Source organism: Notamacropus eugenii, chromosome 7 (genome assembly GCF_028372415.1).
Source record: "Notamacropus eugenii isolate mMacEug1 chromosome 7, mMacEug1.pri_v2, whole genome shotgun sequence".
NCBI classification, from domain to species: Eukaryota; Metazoa; Chordata; class Mammalia; order Diprotodontia; family Macropodidae; genus Notamacropus; species Notamacropus eugenii.
The window spans coordinates 4,207,506-4,222,347 of record NC_092878.1 but is presented as its reverse complement, the minus strand read 5'-3'; the positions used below and the strand labels follow the sequence as shown (position 1 = coordinate 4,222,347).

The following is a 14,842-nucleotide window of genomic DNA, read 5'->3' as shown; positions in this document are numbered from 1 at the left end:
CCATTAGGGACCTTTCTTTGTATCCCTACTGCCTAGCACAGTGCCTGGCACATAGTAAGTGTTTAATTTTTTTTTGTTTTGACTAGCTGTATTCTTCGACCATTCATTACTGAATATTTGAAGCAGCAAGGTACAATTGAGTTTGATAATGCCTTTTCAAAAGTGGTAGTGGAAGGAGAAGCCAACGTGGCAGGGATCCAGGTGATTTGTAGTTGGGGAGTGATGGGGACAGAAATCTCTCCTAGTACTTGAGTAGACGTACACATTTTACCCGCCACATTCCGAGGTATCTCCGTGTCCTTACGTTGAAAATAGACCTATCCTTGGGCACAACGTCAAAGAAGATCAAGTCTGGCTTTGGATTTCTTTGCTCTTCTTGTCTTCCCATTCCCCCACATGCTTCTTCTTCCTGTCTCATTCTTGTTTAAGAAAAACTTCCTTTAAAAAAAATGACATGCTTTATTCTCAATATTTTAATAGACTAGAAGCAAACTATATAGCCTTCGGGACACCTTCTTGCCTGTCCCTCTTGCCTCCGACTTTCTCTTTCTTTTTTCTTTACTCCATACCCCACATTTTCTCAGACCTTCTACTTCACCTTTCTCTTTCAAACCACCCATCTACCTTTTGATCACCTTGGCAAGGAGGTGGAAAAAGCCTTCAGGGAATCCGACCCTACCTCCTCTTGCAATTGCATTGGTGTGCCATGAAAAGGTCCCACCTAACTTTCTCCTCTTTCCTTTCAAGGAAATCAGCTCTGCATGCCCAGATTTAAAAAAAAAAGCCAGTTTAGGAACTGGGGGGCAGCTAAGTGCACACAGGACCTGGAGTCAGGAAGACCTGAGTTCAAATCCAGACTTAGACACTTACTAGCTGTGTGACCCTGGGCAAGTCACTTACCCTTGTTTGTTTCAGTTTCCTCATCTGTAAAATAAACTGGAGAAGGAAATGGCAAACCACTCCAGCATCTTTGCCAAGAAAACCCCAGAGTCACAAGTTATACACAACTGAAACAACTCAGCAATAGCACCCATGTGCTAGGCACTGTGTCAGGTACTAGAACAAAAGATGTCAAAGTATCTGGCAGAGGGGGCTATTAATTTTCAAAGAATCAGAGACTGTCAGAACTAGAAGGAGCTACCATTCTAATTTCCACATGCCTAACTCTTGATCTTGACCTACTTAGATAAGCAGAATGGCACAGTGGAAAATGTACTGGATATAGTCAGAGGCCCTGGGTTCAAATTCCAGTTTCGCCATTAACTATCTGTGTAACTTTGGGCAAGTCATTTAACCTTTCTCAGCTTCCTCATTTGTCAAACTGAGAGGGCTGAATTATCTACGGGGCTTTAAGACCCTTTATGCTCAAAATCTATGGTCACGTGATCCTAAGTTAAGCACTTTTCTACGTATAAGTCACTCTGCCAGGTTCTGGAGAGCCAAAGTAAAAACACTGAAACAAAAAAACCCCTGAAACTCCCTGCCCCCAAGGAGCCAACATTTTACTGCTAGAGCTCTCTGCTGATCATTTGCTAATTTACACAAGCAACCTTGATACCTTGTCCGAGACCCAGCCTTGTCTTTCTAACTGCATGCATGGCCTCACCATGCAGGCACCACCACCTCCCACTTAACATCTAAATTCAAATTCATCATCTTCCCCTCAACAATGCACCTCCCTCTCCCCCCTAGCTCCTTCCCCAATTTCTTAGTTTCTGCTTTCTAGGTTACAATCCATGCTATTAAGGGCTTTCCCCACCACCCTCCCTCTTCTATCCTCTTCCTCATAGCAGTCAGTTGCCAAAGACTGCAGATTGATCTTTCCAAGGAGTCACACCTTGCTCTCCTTTCCCATGGCTATCACTCTAATCAGAATCACAGAGCCAGAAGGGACCTCCAATAGGAAGTCTAAGAGGAACAGGAATTCCCATTCAACCTCTCAGGCAAGAGAGTACAGCGTCTGTCTGAAGATCTCCAGTGATATGGAGTTCATTACATTCTGAAGCAGCCCATTCATTCCACTTCTGGACAGCTCTAATTTTTCAGAATTTTTTCCTCTTATCCAGCCAAAATCTGCCTCAGAAACAGTCACCTACTTTTGTCCCCCAAGCCAGAATGAGGCAAGTCCCTGTTTTCTTCTTCTTGTGTATTCTTTGAATACACAAGGAAGACTATTTTGTTGCCTTTTCTTTTCTCCAGGCTAAACTTTTCCAGTCCCTTCAAATGGTTTTCATATGGCTTGTTCATTCATCCTCACACCATCTCCTCTCCACCACAAGAAATTACTAAAAAAGCTTTTCTTATCTTTCTCCTCAATTCCATCCCACACTTAACTACCAGATCAATCCTCCTAAAACAACACTTTCACCAACAGTCCCTCCTGTGATTATGAATTAAATTCATTTCAACAAAAATTTCTTGAGTGCCTACTGTGTGCAAAGTGGAGAGGCACCTTGTTATAGTGGATAGAGAGCCATCTTCTTGGCTATGAAGACCCAGATTCAGGTCTTATCTCTATCATGAGCTAGCTATGTGACCTTGGATAAGTCACTTATGAAATGAATATTGATTTCTGCAACAGCAGTGCTTCCAGGAAAGTCTCTGATATTTATGAGTTCCAGACAAGATGCCAGTCTGCATTGGGAGAAGGAGTTTCCATACCAGAATTTCCCTTTGCTGATAAAATCTAATTTCTGGTTGGATAGAGGGTTGCCTCTATACCCCCTCCCTCCATATACATACCCAGAAACACATACATTTACCTATATGAATATACAAATATGTACATAATATATTCATATAGGCAAATACACACACCTATATGCAAAATACCACGCTAGATACTGGTAACACAAAGGCACTGATGAAAATATAACAGTTCTTGTTTTCAAGAAATTTACATTCTACTGGGAGAGGTAAGGAGATAAAACATGTTACACAGACTAGCAAATGGACAGGATTCAAGAGGTAATTTTAAGAGGGACCAGTGATAACTGATGATTGGGAGGGACAACTAGGTGTTGCTATGGATAGAGCACTGGATTTGGAATTAAAAAGCTTCATCTTCCTGAGTTCAAATCTGCCTCAGATACTTACTAGCTGTGTACCTCTGGGTAAATCACTTAACTTTGCTTGCCTCAGTTTCCTCATCTGTAAAATGAGCTGCAGAAAGAAATATCAAACTATTCTAGAATCTTTGCCAAGAAAATCCCATATGGGGTCAGGAAGAGTCAGATGCTACTGAAAGGAGTGAACAACACTGGTGACTGGGATGAGGAAAGGATGCATATAGGGGGCACCTGAGCTCAGTTTTGAAGAAAGCTAGGAATAAGGTAGGGGGAGGGGAGAGCATTCCAAAAATAGGGGACCATCTATGCAAAGGAAGGAAGGAGATGAAATGTCACATGGACAGGGAAGAAAAATAAATATTTGTAAAACTGATTCCTATGTACCTGGCGCTTTTACAGATATTATCTCTTCTAATCATTACAACAACCCTAGGAAGTAGGTGCCATTATTATCTACATCTTAAGATTCAGAAAACTACAGAGGTTAAGTGACTTCACCAGGGTCACACAGCTAGTAAGTGTCTGATGCCAGATTTTAACTCATATCATTCTGACTCCAGGTATCTACTATACCACCTAGCTGCCTAGCTGAGGAACAGCTGGGAGACCGGTTTGACTGAATCAAAGAGTACTAGAAAGAGAAAGATATGAAATAAGACTGGAAAAGTAGCTAGGACCTTCCTTTAATATGAAGAGCACTAAATGCCAGTCTGAGGTTTTTGTATTTTATCACAGAGGCAACAGGAAGCCAGAGAATATTTCAGGAACTTTTTTAAAAGGACCTCTCATAGCTTCCCTTTTAAATATTGGACTAAATCCTAACTCCTAATTTTAGCATTCAGGAACCTTCACCATCAGATACCACCCTTAACTATGCAACTTAAATCCCCCGCCACTACCCAATAGTCTGGTCCTGTCTGTCCCAGTTTCACTGTCTTCTATGGACACCATGTTTTTGTTGTTTCCCCTGACTGAAAAGTCCTATTTCCTGCCAGTCTAGATCCAAAGCTTTTTAAGAATGAGATCAAAACTCAGTTCCTCCAGGAAGCCTTCTCTGACTATCCCTAGGCTACAGTAGTCTTTCCTTAAATACATACATATACACATAGTGCAGAACAGAGGTGTCACACTTAGTCTGAACCAGACTAAAATGTAATTGGGAAATGTTTAACAAAATCAATGAAAATACAGTGTAGCATAGATAATGCTAATTTGTGATTTCTGGAATCAATATCCAGTTCATAGGGATCTGTTTCTATTTCGGTTTGATATATAGAACATACCCAGCTTTGATTACAAAGTACTTAAGGATTATTCTTAAATTATTTTAGATACATAATTGTATAGTGTGTGAATATATATATGAATATGTATGTGCAACTATGCGAAGCAATATGGCACAGTGGATAGAGAGCTGGCCTTGGTGTCAGAAAGGCCTGGGTTCAAGCCGCACCTTTGATAAATACTGTTGATGTAACGTGGAACAAGTCACTCAATGTGCCCAGGCAACTCTCTAAGACTTCAAGTTTCAGAGCAGGTGATTTCTGCATTAGTCATGAGTTTCACTCATAGCAATGAAATTATGTATGTGTGTGCATGTGTGTACACGTGTGTGTGTCTGTGTCTTTTTCTCACTAATTCAAGTAAATTCCTTTAAGGCAGGCACCTAAAAATATCTTCAGGTGGCCTTAGCATAACTGGGCACTTGACAGGTGTTTAGCAAACACCTGTTGAGCACTAAATGACTTAAAAAAAAAAAAAGGGACAGATTAAAATTCCAACCACACCTTTTTGTCCTCACTTTTCCCTTCCTCCCCTTTTATCTATGGTGCAATAGTCAGTATTCACCTATCCACAATGGGGTGGGGCAGCAAGAACATTGGACTGCAGTCCTAGGTCTGCTGCTTAATAGACAGGTGATCTTAGAACAATCATGCCACCTCTCTGACTCAGTTTCCTCATCCACAAAATGGATTTTGTCCTGCCTAACTTACAACAAGCATTTATTAATTACCTACTGTGAGCCAGGCACAGTCCTAAGTATTTGTTCGTCATAGGTTTGTAGTGAAGCTCAAATAAAATGCCAAGGAGAAAACACTTTACCAAGAAGTGAATTACAAGAATGGAGCTTGGATACCATCTAATCCACCTCCCCCATTTTATAGGCGAGGTTTGAAATAATCTGAACAGACATACAAGTTGGTTGCATGTACCCAGATTCCAGGCCAGGTATCTTGACACCAAATTCCATGCCCTTTCTACTGCGCTACTAAATGTGAGCTGTTCTATCTCTGCATCATTCACAGTAGCACTTTCCACACTGTAGGTGCTTAATAAATACTGATTGGATTAGAAACCATGGTAAGTGCTTAATAGACGTTCACTGGATTGGACTGGGTTGGATTCTTGGATTGGAGATCATTGAGTATTTTCTGATGACACCATCAAATGGACATCTTTGGAGTTGCTCCTGTCTAGAAGTAGCACCTTCTCTTGCTCTAGGTTCTCACTGGTCATCATTGAATTGCAATTGGAATTGAAAGGTGCTCTGAGCTGAGAGCATGTCCCTTCAAGTGTATATTAGAAAAGTTCTAGAATCCTGATTGCCACCTCTTTAATTAATTGCCCAAACACATAATATCATTTTTCAGGTGTACTCATTATATTTCCTGTTTCATATTTCTAAGCTCACATGATTCACAGCAGAGCCAGAGGCTGCAAAAATAATCATAGATTAGACTTTAGAGCTGGAGAAAACCTTAGGAATTATCTAGTCCAACTTCCCTCACTTTACAGATGAGGGGAAACTGAGGCCCAGAGAAGCTACATAAGTTCCCTAAGGTTACCCAGAGAGCTAATGGCAGATCTAGAAGACCCCTTTCTCAATCAGTTCTTAAGAGTCAAAAACACTGAAGGAAATAGACTTACCCTTACACAGTAGCTCATGCCTGTCCCCAAAAGGTGCTGGCGAGAAGACCCATCCTGATTGCTCAGAGAAGATGGTGCCTCAGAGGTGGGCAGGATGCAGCTATCTTGAGTCTCTACATCCAGCTGGGGAGATGCAGCAGATGTGGCCCGGGAGAGGCTGGCTTCTGATGAAGTTGGGCTGCTTGGAGCTGCCCCCCGGCTCTCCAAGAGTTTGAGTTTGGGCACCTCTCTGGTCCCCAGGCAGAAGTTTTTCAGTCCCAGTAGGTTTGCTGGATTAGCCAGTCTAAGGCTTGCCATTCGGGGCATCAAAGTGCACAGTGGGGTGGGGTTATCCTGAGCCGCCAAGGTGACATCTTCCCCAGGCAGGTGAACTGACAGGGGAGAAGAAGGAGAAGTCTGAGGTACACTTTTGACATTGACTGAACCTCCAGAAGACCCTTCATCTAAGGAAGTGATGGGTTCATTCCGAAAACGGCTATACTTGGCCCTGTGCAGCATGCCGGGATGCCCGAAGAGTCCTACATACAGTACGTGTCCACTGAGGTTCTCCGGACTGCGTCCTCTCATAGCCTTGGCAGGGCTGAAACAGGATACTGTTGCATAAATTGGCTTCCCCGTCTGGCAGATAAACGATATGGAAATTAAATGCTTCAACACACCATACAATTCAGAGAAAGAAACCTCTCTCTCTCTCTCTCTCTCTCTCTCTCTCTCTCTCTCTCTCTCTCTCTCTCTCTCTCTCTCTCTCTCTCTCTTTCTGTCTCTGTCTCTGTCTTCTTTCAGACTCTCTCCTAAGCATAGAGTTGTGCTCAGGGTGCCTAGATCATCTCTTCCCAGACATCTTTAACCCTAGGAGGTAACAGCTGATGCAGAAAGCAGGTCCCCATCACTGATTTTAGTCAGAGTGCTCTGTCCCTCCCTGCATTGGCTCCTGCAATAGAATCCAGGCATCTAAACTGTTCTGAGCTGAAGCTTCTTACCGTTGTTACCAGCTCTCTGAGAAAGCCTTAATGGTGGAGCCCAGACTGCGGTGAAAGCGCACACACACACGCACACACACACACACACACACACACACACACACACACACACACACACACACACACACACACACAACCTTCCACACAAAGCAGCACAAATCAGTCAGCTCGTCAGTTCCTCAACATTTCTAGCCCACTGAAATATTTACTCCCCCCTTCTTGGTCTCTGCACTTAGAAACCCTCCTTGTACAGCTCCCCAGAGGAAAAAAATGAATTGTAGGGTAACCCTTTCATAGCCTTTATTTCTTCCAAGAATTTTTTTATAAAAAAATTAAAGCATATGAGCAAAAGTCACTTTGTGCTCAACCAATCTGATCTGATCTCTGACTTCTCCTGGAAAATCTCATCCTGCAAGTCCTTCAGCTCAACAATCCAGGAAAAACTCCTGTGATGCTCAACATTCTTTCCGAGACTTGAGATCCAGCTGTGTTACTCTAAATCCTCACACAGACTCATCAGCGTTCAGGAGACTGCTGCTTCGCCTCCCTCGGTCTTGTACTTGTCTTCCTTCTGGAGCCCGCTCACAGCAGAACGCTGAGATATTAAAAATGATATGGAGAGTGTTGCAATTTTTATGAATGAACTTTCCTGAATGAATTTCTCCCTGTGTGCAAGCTAATAAATCTGTGAATGAAGCTGAGAATAGCTGTAACTGACTGACAGTCCCAGGGGTGTTGGGTTTTCATCCAATCAGAAGACAGCTTGATGACTCATGCACCATAAATATACTAAACTAGTAGCCATGAGAAATAAAGCTTGGGGGTGAGGGGGGCGGGATGGAGTAGAGGGGAGGGAGAGAACAGGAGAGAGACAGCTTTTATTTTGTGTTCTTGATGAGTGGGCAAAGGAAACAAAATCTTCCTTATCTATAAATCATCAACAAGCGTAGAGGACAGCAGGTTGAAAGAACCTTTTTTCTGAATTGTCTCCATAGCTGGGAATGCTAACCGGGGGAGCTAAAAATTCAATCCATTGTTCCACTGGTATTAGGACATATGGTCCAATTCCTGGGGGAAGCTCTGATGCATCTTTCTTAAAACCATAGTTCTTTTTTTATTGATTGTTGGTTCAATCTCCAGTCTGGTGCGACTTCCTGTACCTATCAAATTCACTCTGAAGACAGGATGAATGCTGCAAGCCCACAGGAAGCCAGGAACTGAGCAGGCAGAGGAAGATGCAGTCTCTCTTAGGAGTAAGGAGGAGGAAATCACTTAGAAGAGGCAAAGACAATCTCTTCTAAAGATTTGATTTCACAGAGCACCCAGCAGGGGCTGATTCAGGCAAGACCTGTGATCCCACATCTTGCTTCCTGCACTCTGCTCATTAGTTTTTTCCATTAGGTCAACAGGCTGGGTTTTTTATTTCCCCCTTTGAGGAAAATGAGGAAAGATATAGTACAGTGAAAAACTCAAATAGGTTATCAAGCAAAATCTACATAAGTTTGAGAGAAGATGTCTTCTTCACCTCAGTTCCCACCATTGCATTTAAACTCTTCAGTGTTGATAGGGGTCCAACTGTCCCAGGATCTGGACACCAGCAATGGATTAAAAGATATTCTATGACAAGCAGGAAAATCTTTCTCTACTGCTTCCTGATCCCCTGTAGCTGTGGCTCATCTTTTCAAATACAGGTTGCAAAACCTGTTTAGATTTCTCTTTCTTAATCTAGGAAAGCCCTTCCTGTGTTACAATAATCTTCCCCTACCCCCAATTTTTTCGAGTCTCTGAACTCACTCATTAAGCCTTGAGGCAAAGTCAAAAGTAGGAGGGAGGAAGCCACTGTGAGATTTTTACAGAATCTCAGCTTCGAAAAGGGCCTCACAGATCATATTGACCAAACGGTACCTAAACAAGGAATCTCCTTGATAGCATCCCCAACAAATGGCATTGTAGCCTTTGCTCAAATACATGTAGTGAGGGGGTAGATCCATTACCTAACTCCATTTCAGGACAGTTCTGTTGGTGAAGAAGCTTTTCCTTAAGCATAGATCTGACCACGTCGCTGTTGAGTAGAGACTCAGTAATTCATAGTGTTTCCTATCGTATCCTTGTCTTAGCCTAACTTTCCAGCCTCACCATATACTACTCCTTTTCATGCAGTCCATGGACCAGAAAGCTTGTCCTTCTCTCTGTTCCTCACAGGACCCTCCAACTCCCATGTCTAGGAAATGACCACCCCCTTGTACTGGACTTTAGAGTCAGGAACACTTAGGTTAAAATCTTGCCTCAGACACTTACTGGCTTGAACAAGTCACTAAGCTCTCTGGGCCCCAGTTTCATAATCTACAAAATAAGTAGGAGGGTCTTGATGATGCTGAAGATTCCTTCTATCTCTAGCTTTATGATCCCCCTTATCTGTGCCTCACATAAGAGAAAATCTTTCCCTTCCTTCAAAAAAAGTCTCAAGCACCATCTCCTAAACAAAGGATTTCCTGGTCCCTCAAGTGTCAGTGCCCTCCATCACTAACTGCATAACATTTTACTACCTTCTATAATGCACCTTCTATACCTTCTATAGAGCACCAGGGCCTGAAATCAGGAAGACTCATCTTAGATACTTAGCAGCTGTACACCCTGGGCAAGCCACTTAACCCTATCTGCCTCAGTTTCCCTATCTGGAAAATAAGCTGAAAAAGGAAATGCAAACCACCCCCGTAACTTTGCCAAGAAAACCCTAAACTGGGTCACAGACAGTCAGAAACAACCGAAAAATAACTAAGCCCCAATAACAACATTCTCTGTGTGCTCCTATGTGAACACGTTGACTCCCTTGATAGAATGTAAGTTTCACAAATGAGCAGCTAGATGGTACAGTGGATAGACCACTGGGCTTGGAATCAGGAAAACTAATCTTTGAGAGTTTAAATTCTGCCTCAGACACTTGCTACTTGACCCTGGGCAAGTCACTTAATCCTGTCTGCCTCAGCTTCCTCATTTGCAAAGTGAGCTGAAGCAGAAAATGGCAAGTCACTGCAGTATCTTTGCCAAGAAAACCGCCCAAAAAAAGGGATCATGAAGAGTCAGACATGACTGAAATGACCCAAGAATAACAAGTTTCATAAAGGCAGGGGCAATATTATTTTTATATGTGTGTCCTCAGGGTCAAGCACAGTGTCTGGCATGAGGTAGGATATTAATAAATGTTTGTTGATTGATTGATTGATTACACTGAGCTAAATCTGTCTCTCTACAGCTTTTACGCATTGCTGCTAGATCTGTCCCCTGCAGCTAAACAGAACAAGTCTAATTTATCTTTAGAACCTCAAAGGCAGCCATCATGTCCTCATTAATCTCTCTATGGGATGGCATCCTATCCTTTCACCATCCTGGTCCCTTTCAGGAGGTGTTCTCTGGTTTGTCCATGTGCTTCCTGTGGAACCTAGACCTGAACAGACATGATCCGGCTGGAATAGAGTTCATGCTAGAACTGTCGCCACTCTTCTTCTGGACATTATGGACATTATTAATTCAGCTGGAGATCACATCGCTTTTTTTGGGCTGCTATGCCAACTGAGCTTGCAAGCTTTTTTCACATGGACAATTATCTAACCATATTTTATCCATCTTCTGTGCAGTGGGTTTTTCTTTAAAATATGACTTTATCTTTATTTCTATTGCATTTTAATAGGTTTGGCACATTTTTCTGATTGGTGGAAATTTTTTTTTGTAAATTACAAATTTTTTTGTAAATTAGTGTCTAAGTTACTTACACACTAATTATTTGCAGTATAATTCAATTTGGGTTGAATTCTATCAACCACTCTTTCAGGAAGACTCCCAGCCATGCTTCATCTCATTCATATCTCAGCTCACTGGCTCACTCCCAGGACCTCTCTACATCCTCACCAAACATCTCCCCATCCTGGAGAAGCTTCCATTCTGAGGCCTTGTTCTCCTGATTAATGACCCCATTCTCAAGACCATCATTTCAGGAAGGACCCCAATTATGTATCAACCCACTCATGTCTCAAGTCATCCTCCAGACTTCTTTTCTTCCTCCTCACCAACCATCTTGTCCCCTTGAGTATATCCTTCCCCATTTTCTTCTCTCCTTTATGTTTTGTCTTCCTCCATTAGAATATGAACTACTTGAGGGTGGGAATTCTCTTGTTTGCATTTGTATCTCCAGTGCTTAGCACAGCAACTGGTATGTAGAGAATATTCAATAAACTATCCATCCATTCATCCATCTGTCCATCTGTCCATCTATCCATCTATCCATCTATCTACCTATCTCCCTATCTATCTATCTACCTATCTGTCATGTCATCCTTTGTGTTATCTCCCCTTTCCAATTTCTGTCATTTGCAAATCTGATAAGCATGTCATCTATGTCTTTACCTAGATAACTGATAAAAATAAGGAATATCACTGATTCCTTGGGACCCCACAAGAGACCTCCTTCCAACATGCAGCGAGTTGTGGATTTATTTAGCTATGCCATCATATAACCCAGATTTCTACATCTTGTACAGCAGAGGTGATAAATATGTGAACCCACAGGCCACCTGCAGCCTACAGTACTCCTGAGTGCAGCTACTACCAGATTAAAATGTAATTTGGAAATATTTAGCAAAATAAATAAAAATACAATACAGCATAGATAATATTAATGTGTGATTTTCTATGTCAATACATGCAGCCCACAGGGGTCCTATGCATGGTTTGGTGGCCTCCAGGTCCATTTGAATTTGACACCACTGTTATACAGCATGAGATATTTTGTTAAATGCTTGGATAACATCTAGTTATGCCACATCTATGGCATTCCCATGATGCATTAGCCTTGAAACTCTGCCAAAAAATCTAGTTAAGTTCACAGGCTATAACTTGTTTCTCAAGGATCAACCCTGGCTCATCGTGGTCACTGTTTCCCTTTCTAAGTGCTCATAAACTATCCTTTTAATAACATATTTTAGAACTTTGTGAAGAACCAAAGTCAGTCTTGCTGGAGTATATAATCCTATGGTTTTAACCTCAGGTTCCCCATTCTGAAGAAACCTAGAAGGTCTAAAGGGCAGCCAAGGCTACCACTGGTCAAACCTACTTTCCTTCCCTAAATCCCTTTCAGAGTCTCCTCCTCTTTGCCTGGGCACTCTCAGTCCCCATCCCATATTAAAACTTAGCCTGGTTTCCTTCTCATCCCCTCAGGTTTAAGTTACAAAGGTGAAAGTTAATGTTTCTATGCCTGAGTTTCCTCAGCTGAAAGATCTAAGGTCCTTTCACCCCTAACTCTATGACCTTAAGGACCTAACTGAATGTGCTCTCTAATGCTAAGGGGAAAAGACTAGAGGAAACTCCCACAGCTTCCCCATTTATATGCCAGGCAGTTAGGTGTGGCAGTGGATAGAGAGCTGGGACGATTCATCTGTGTGAGTAGTTGTGTGAGTTTAGGCAAGTCCCTTAATCCTGTTTGCCTCAGTTTCCTCAGCTGAAGAAGTGGCAAAGCACGCTAGTATCTCTGCCAAGAAAATCCCAAATGGGGTCACAAAGAGTCTGACGTGACTGAACAACAAGAGAATGCATTTTAACAGCTACCTTCTCTATTCAATGACATTACTTAAGAATGACTCAGTGAATTTCAGGCCATGAAAACGAAGTATGGTGCCATGATAGGTTAGATCAGGGAGATTTTTGTTTTGGTCAGGTAGACCTTTGCAACACCCCTCGAATCACACTGTAGAGGGCAAGCTCTATCCAGTCTGAGCCATTCTTTTACATTTTTCATGACATGGCTCATAAGAACAGATTTAGAGTTCAAATGGATCTTAGAGGCTATCAGGTTCAGTCCCTTTTTTTCACAGATGAGAAAACTGAGTCAGGGAAAGAATAAATGACTTGCCCAAGGTCGAATGTCTAGTGAATATGTGAGGTAGGAATTAAACCCAAGTATTTCTAATTCCAAGTCCAGCACTCAATTCATTCCTCAATATTGGGGCAGGAGAAGGAGTCTAATCACAAAGAAAAGGCATAACTTACCTAGTTAATGCACAGTCCTTGTCGGCAAACAGCACAAAACACTTTTAGCAAGGAGTAGTCATTGCTGACTTTGGATCTATGTCTAGAGAGACTCTAAAAACATAAAGGCTTTGCCTAAAACAAAGAGGAAGATGAATAGTTTTAAAAGTAGCATTGGGTTGTTGGAAACCAAACAGTGGGACTCTTCCTCCAAAATCTAAGACTAGGTTTCTTAACTGACTCACAAGACTGAATAGCTCAGGAAACGGCTAAGTTGAAAGGAAAACATTTTGGGTTGACTAACTTAATACAGCACTAAAGTTTCCATTGTTGCTGGCGCTATGGAGGGAAGACTGGGGGAAGCCAACACAAAACCTCTTTCCTTAGAACTTCTCTAAAGGAGTCAACCTATTTGTCAATGAGACAGAGTTTGGAGATAAAGCTTCCAAATGTTATAGCAATTGATACAAGCAGGCCCAGAAATAGAGTGAGTTAGGATTGGTTGAAAAATCTATGCCCTCCTTTTTGTGAGATGCTTCTCCTTAGAAAATCCCACCAAGTGGGTATGCATTGATTGGAGAAAGATGGAACAAACTGGTACACAAATGTCATGGAATGCTAGTGCTCAATAAGAAATAGTAAGGGTGAGTGTAACCAAGGCTCCTCATGGGAAACACCAGGGATGAGTTTCTAAAAGAAGATATCCTGTCTTTTCCTACCAAGTGGCCAGAGTAGCCTCTTTCCATTGGACTTTTAAAATTACAAGAATAGGACACTCTAGGTTTTCTTTCTCTCCCTTTCCTATAGTCAGAGAAGGAAAAGGTCACATTCATCCACAACACAGATGCCATGAACTAACTAGGTGAGGGGAAAGACTACCTTTCCTTCATCTCTGTTAGAGTATAAGTTCCTTGAGGGTAGAGAATGTCTTTCACCTCTTTTTGTATCCTGAGCACTTAGCACAATGCCTGGCACATAGTAGGTACTTAATAAATGTTTATTGAGCAATTTGCACTATCTTCTTGAGTTTTTGTTTGGGGTTTTGTGTTGGTTTATTCTATTTGTTTGTCCTTCTCAGTTCTAGGCACAGGTGGGGAATCCCCAGGAGACCCAGGAGTTCATGCCATGGTGACCTTGGAGATAAGATTCCAGGTGAGATGTATGTATGGCCAGATGGGCTAGTAGGAAAGCCTTGAGAAGACCAGAACTTGAGCCAAAGGGCAGCTTTGGACTTGGAACTTGTTGGGACAGTGCTGTATAGGAAATGAGCTAAACTAAGCAGTGAACCTAATCCTCTCCCTCTCCAGAGACTAAACTGGTATAAGGGGGATTATACCACGTGTGTTGGGGTAGGGGCAATGTTTATATATTTGTTCTTATACATCTGAGGTAAATAATCCTCTGTACAAGCTAATCTTACTATTAAATGGTTAATTGCAACTGGGGTGCAGGGGACCCACTAGGAATTGGGAGAAGGAAGGAGATAAGCATTTATTAAGCACTTATTATGTCCTAGGCCCTGTGCTAAATGCTTTACAACTATGACCTCATTTGATCCTCATGACCACTCTGTGAGGTAGGTGCTATTACCATAGCCATGTTTACAACTGAGAAAACTGAGACAGGTTGAGACTTATTGAGGGTCGTGCAACTAGTAAGTATCTGAGGCTGGATCTGAACTAGGTCTTCCTGACTCCAGGCTCAACATTCTAATCAGCTACCTAACTGTGCCTCACTATTGGAGAGGATGGAACACCAATATTGGGGGCTGGAGCCAGTGGCAAAGACTAGATGTACCCAAATCATCTTGGAGGATGGCACAGTGTAACACATCTGGCTTTCTTCAGG

General features: G+C 42.2%; 1 protein-coding gene across 1 annotated transcript in view; it reads right to left on the bottom strand.

Annotated features, from left to right (window-relative positions):
* The window catches only part of SHC4 (SHC adaptor protein 4), a 155,825-nt gene extending 147,798 nt beyond the window's left edge, over positions 1 to 8,027 (bottom strand). Inside the window, exons 1-2 of the mRNA XM_072625095.1 lie at positions 6,977 to 8,027; positions 5,997 to 6,614 (exon numbers count right to left, since the gene is read on the bottom strand). Coding sequence (XP_072481196.1) covers positions 5,997 to 6,563 — 567 coding nt within the window. The 5' untranslated portion in view covers positions 6,564 to 6,614; positions 6,977 to 8,027. The remainder of the gene's footprint in view (positions 1 to 5,996; positions 6,615 to 6,976) is intronic.
* Between the last annotated feature and the right edge of the window lie 6,815 nt (positions 8,028 to 14,842).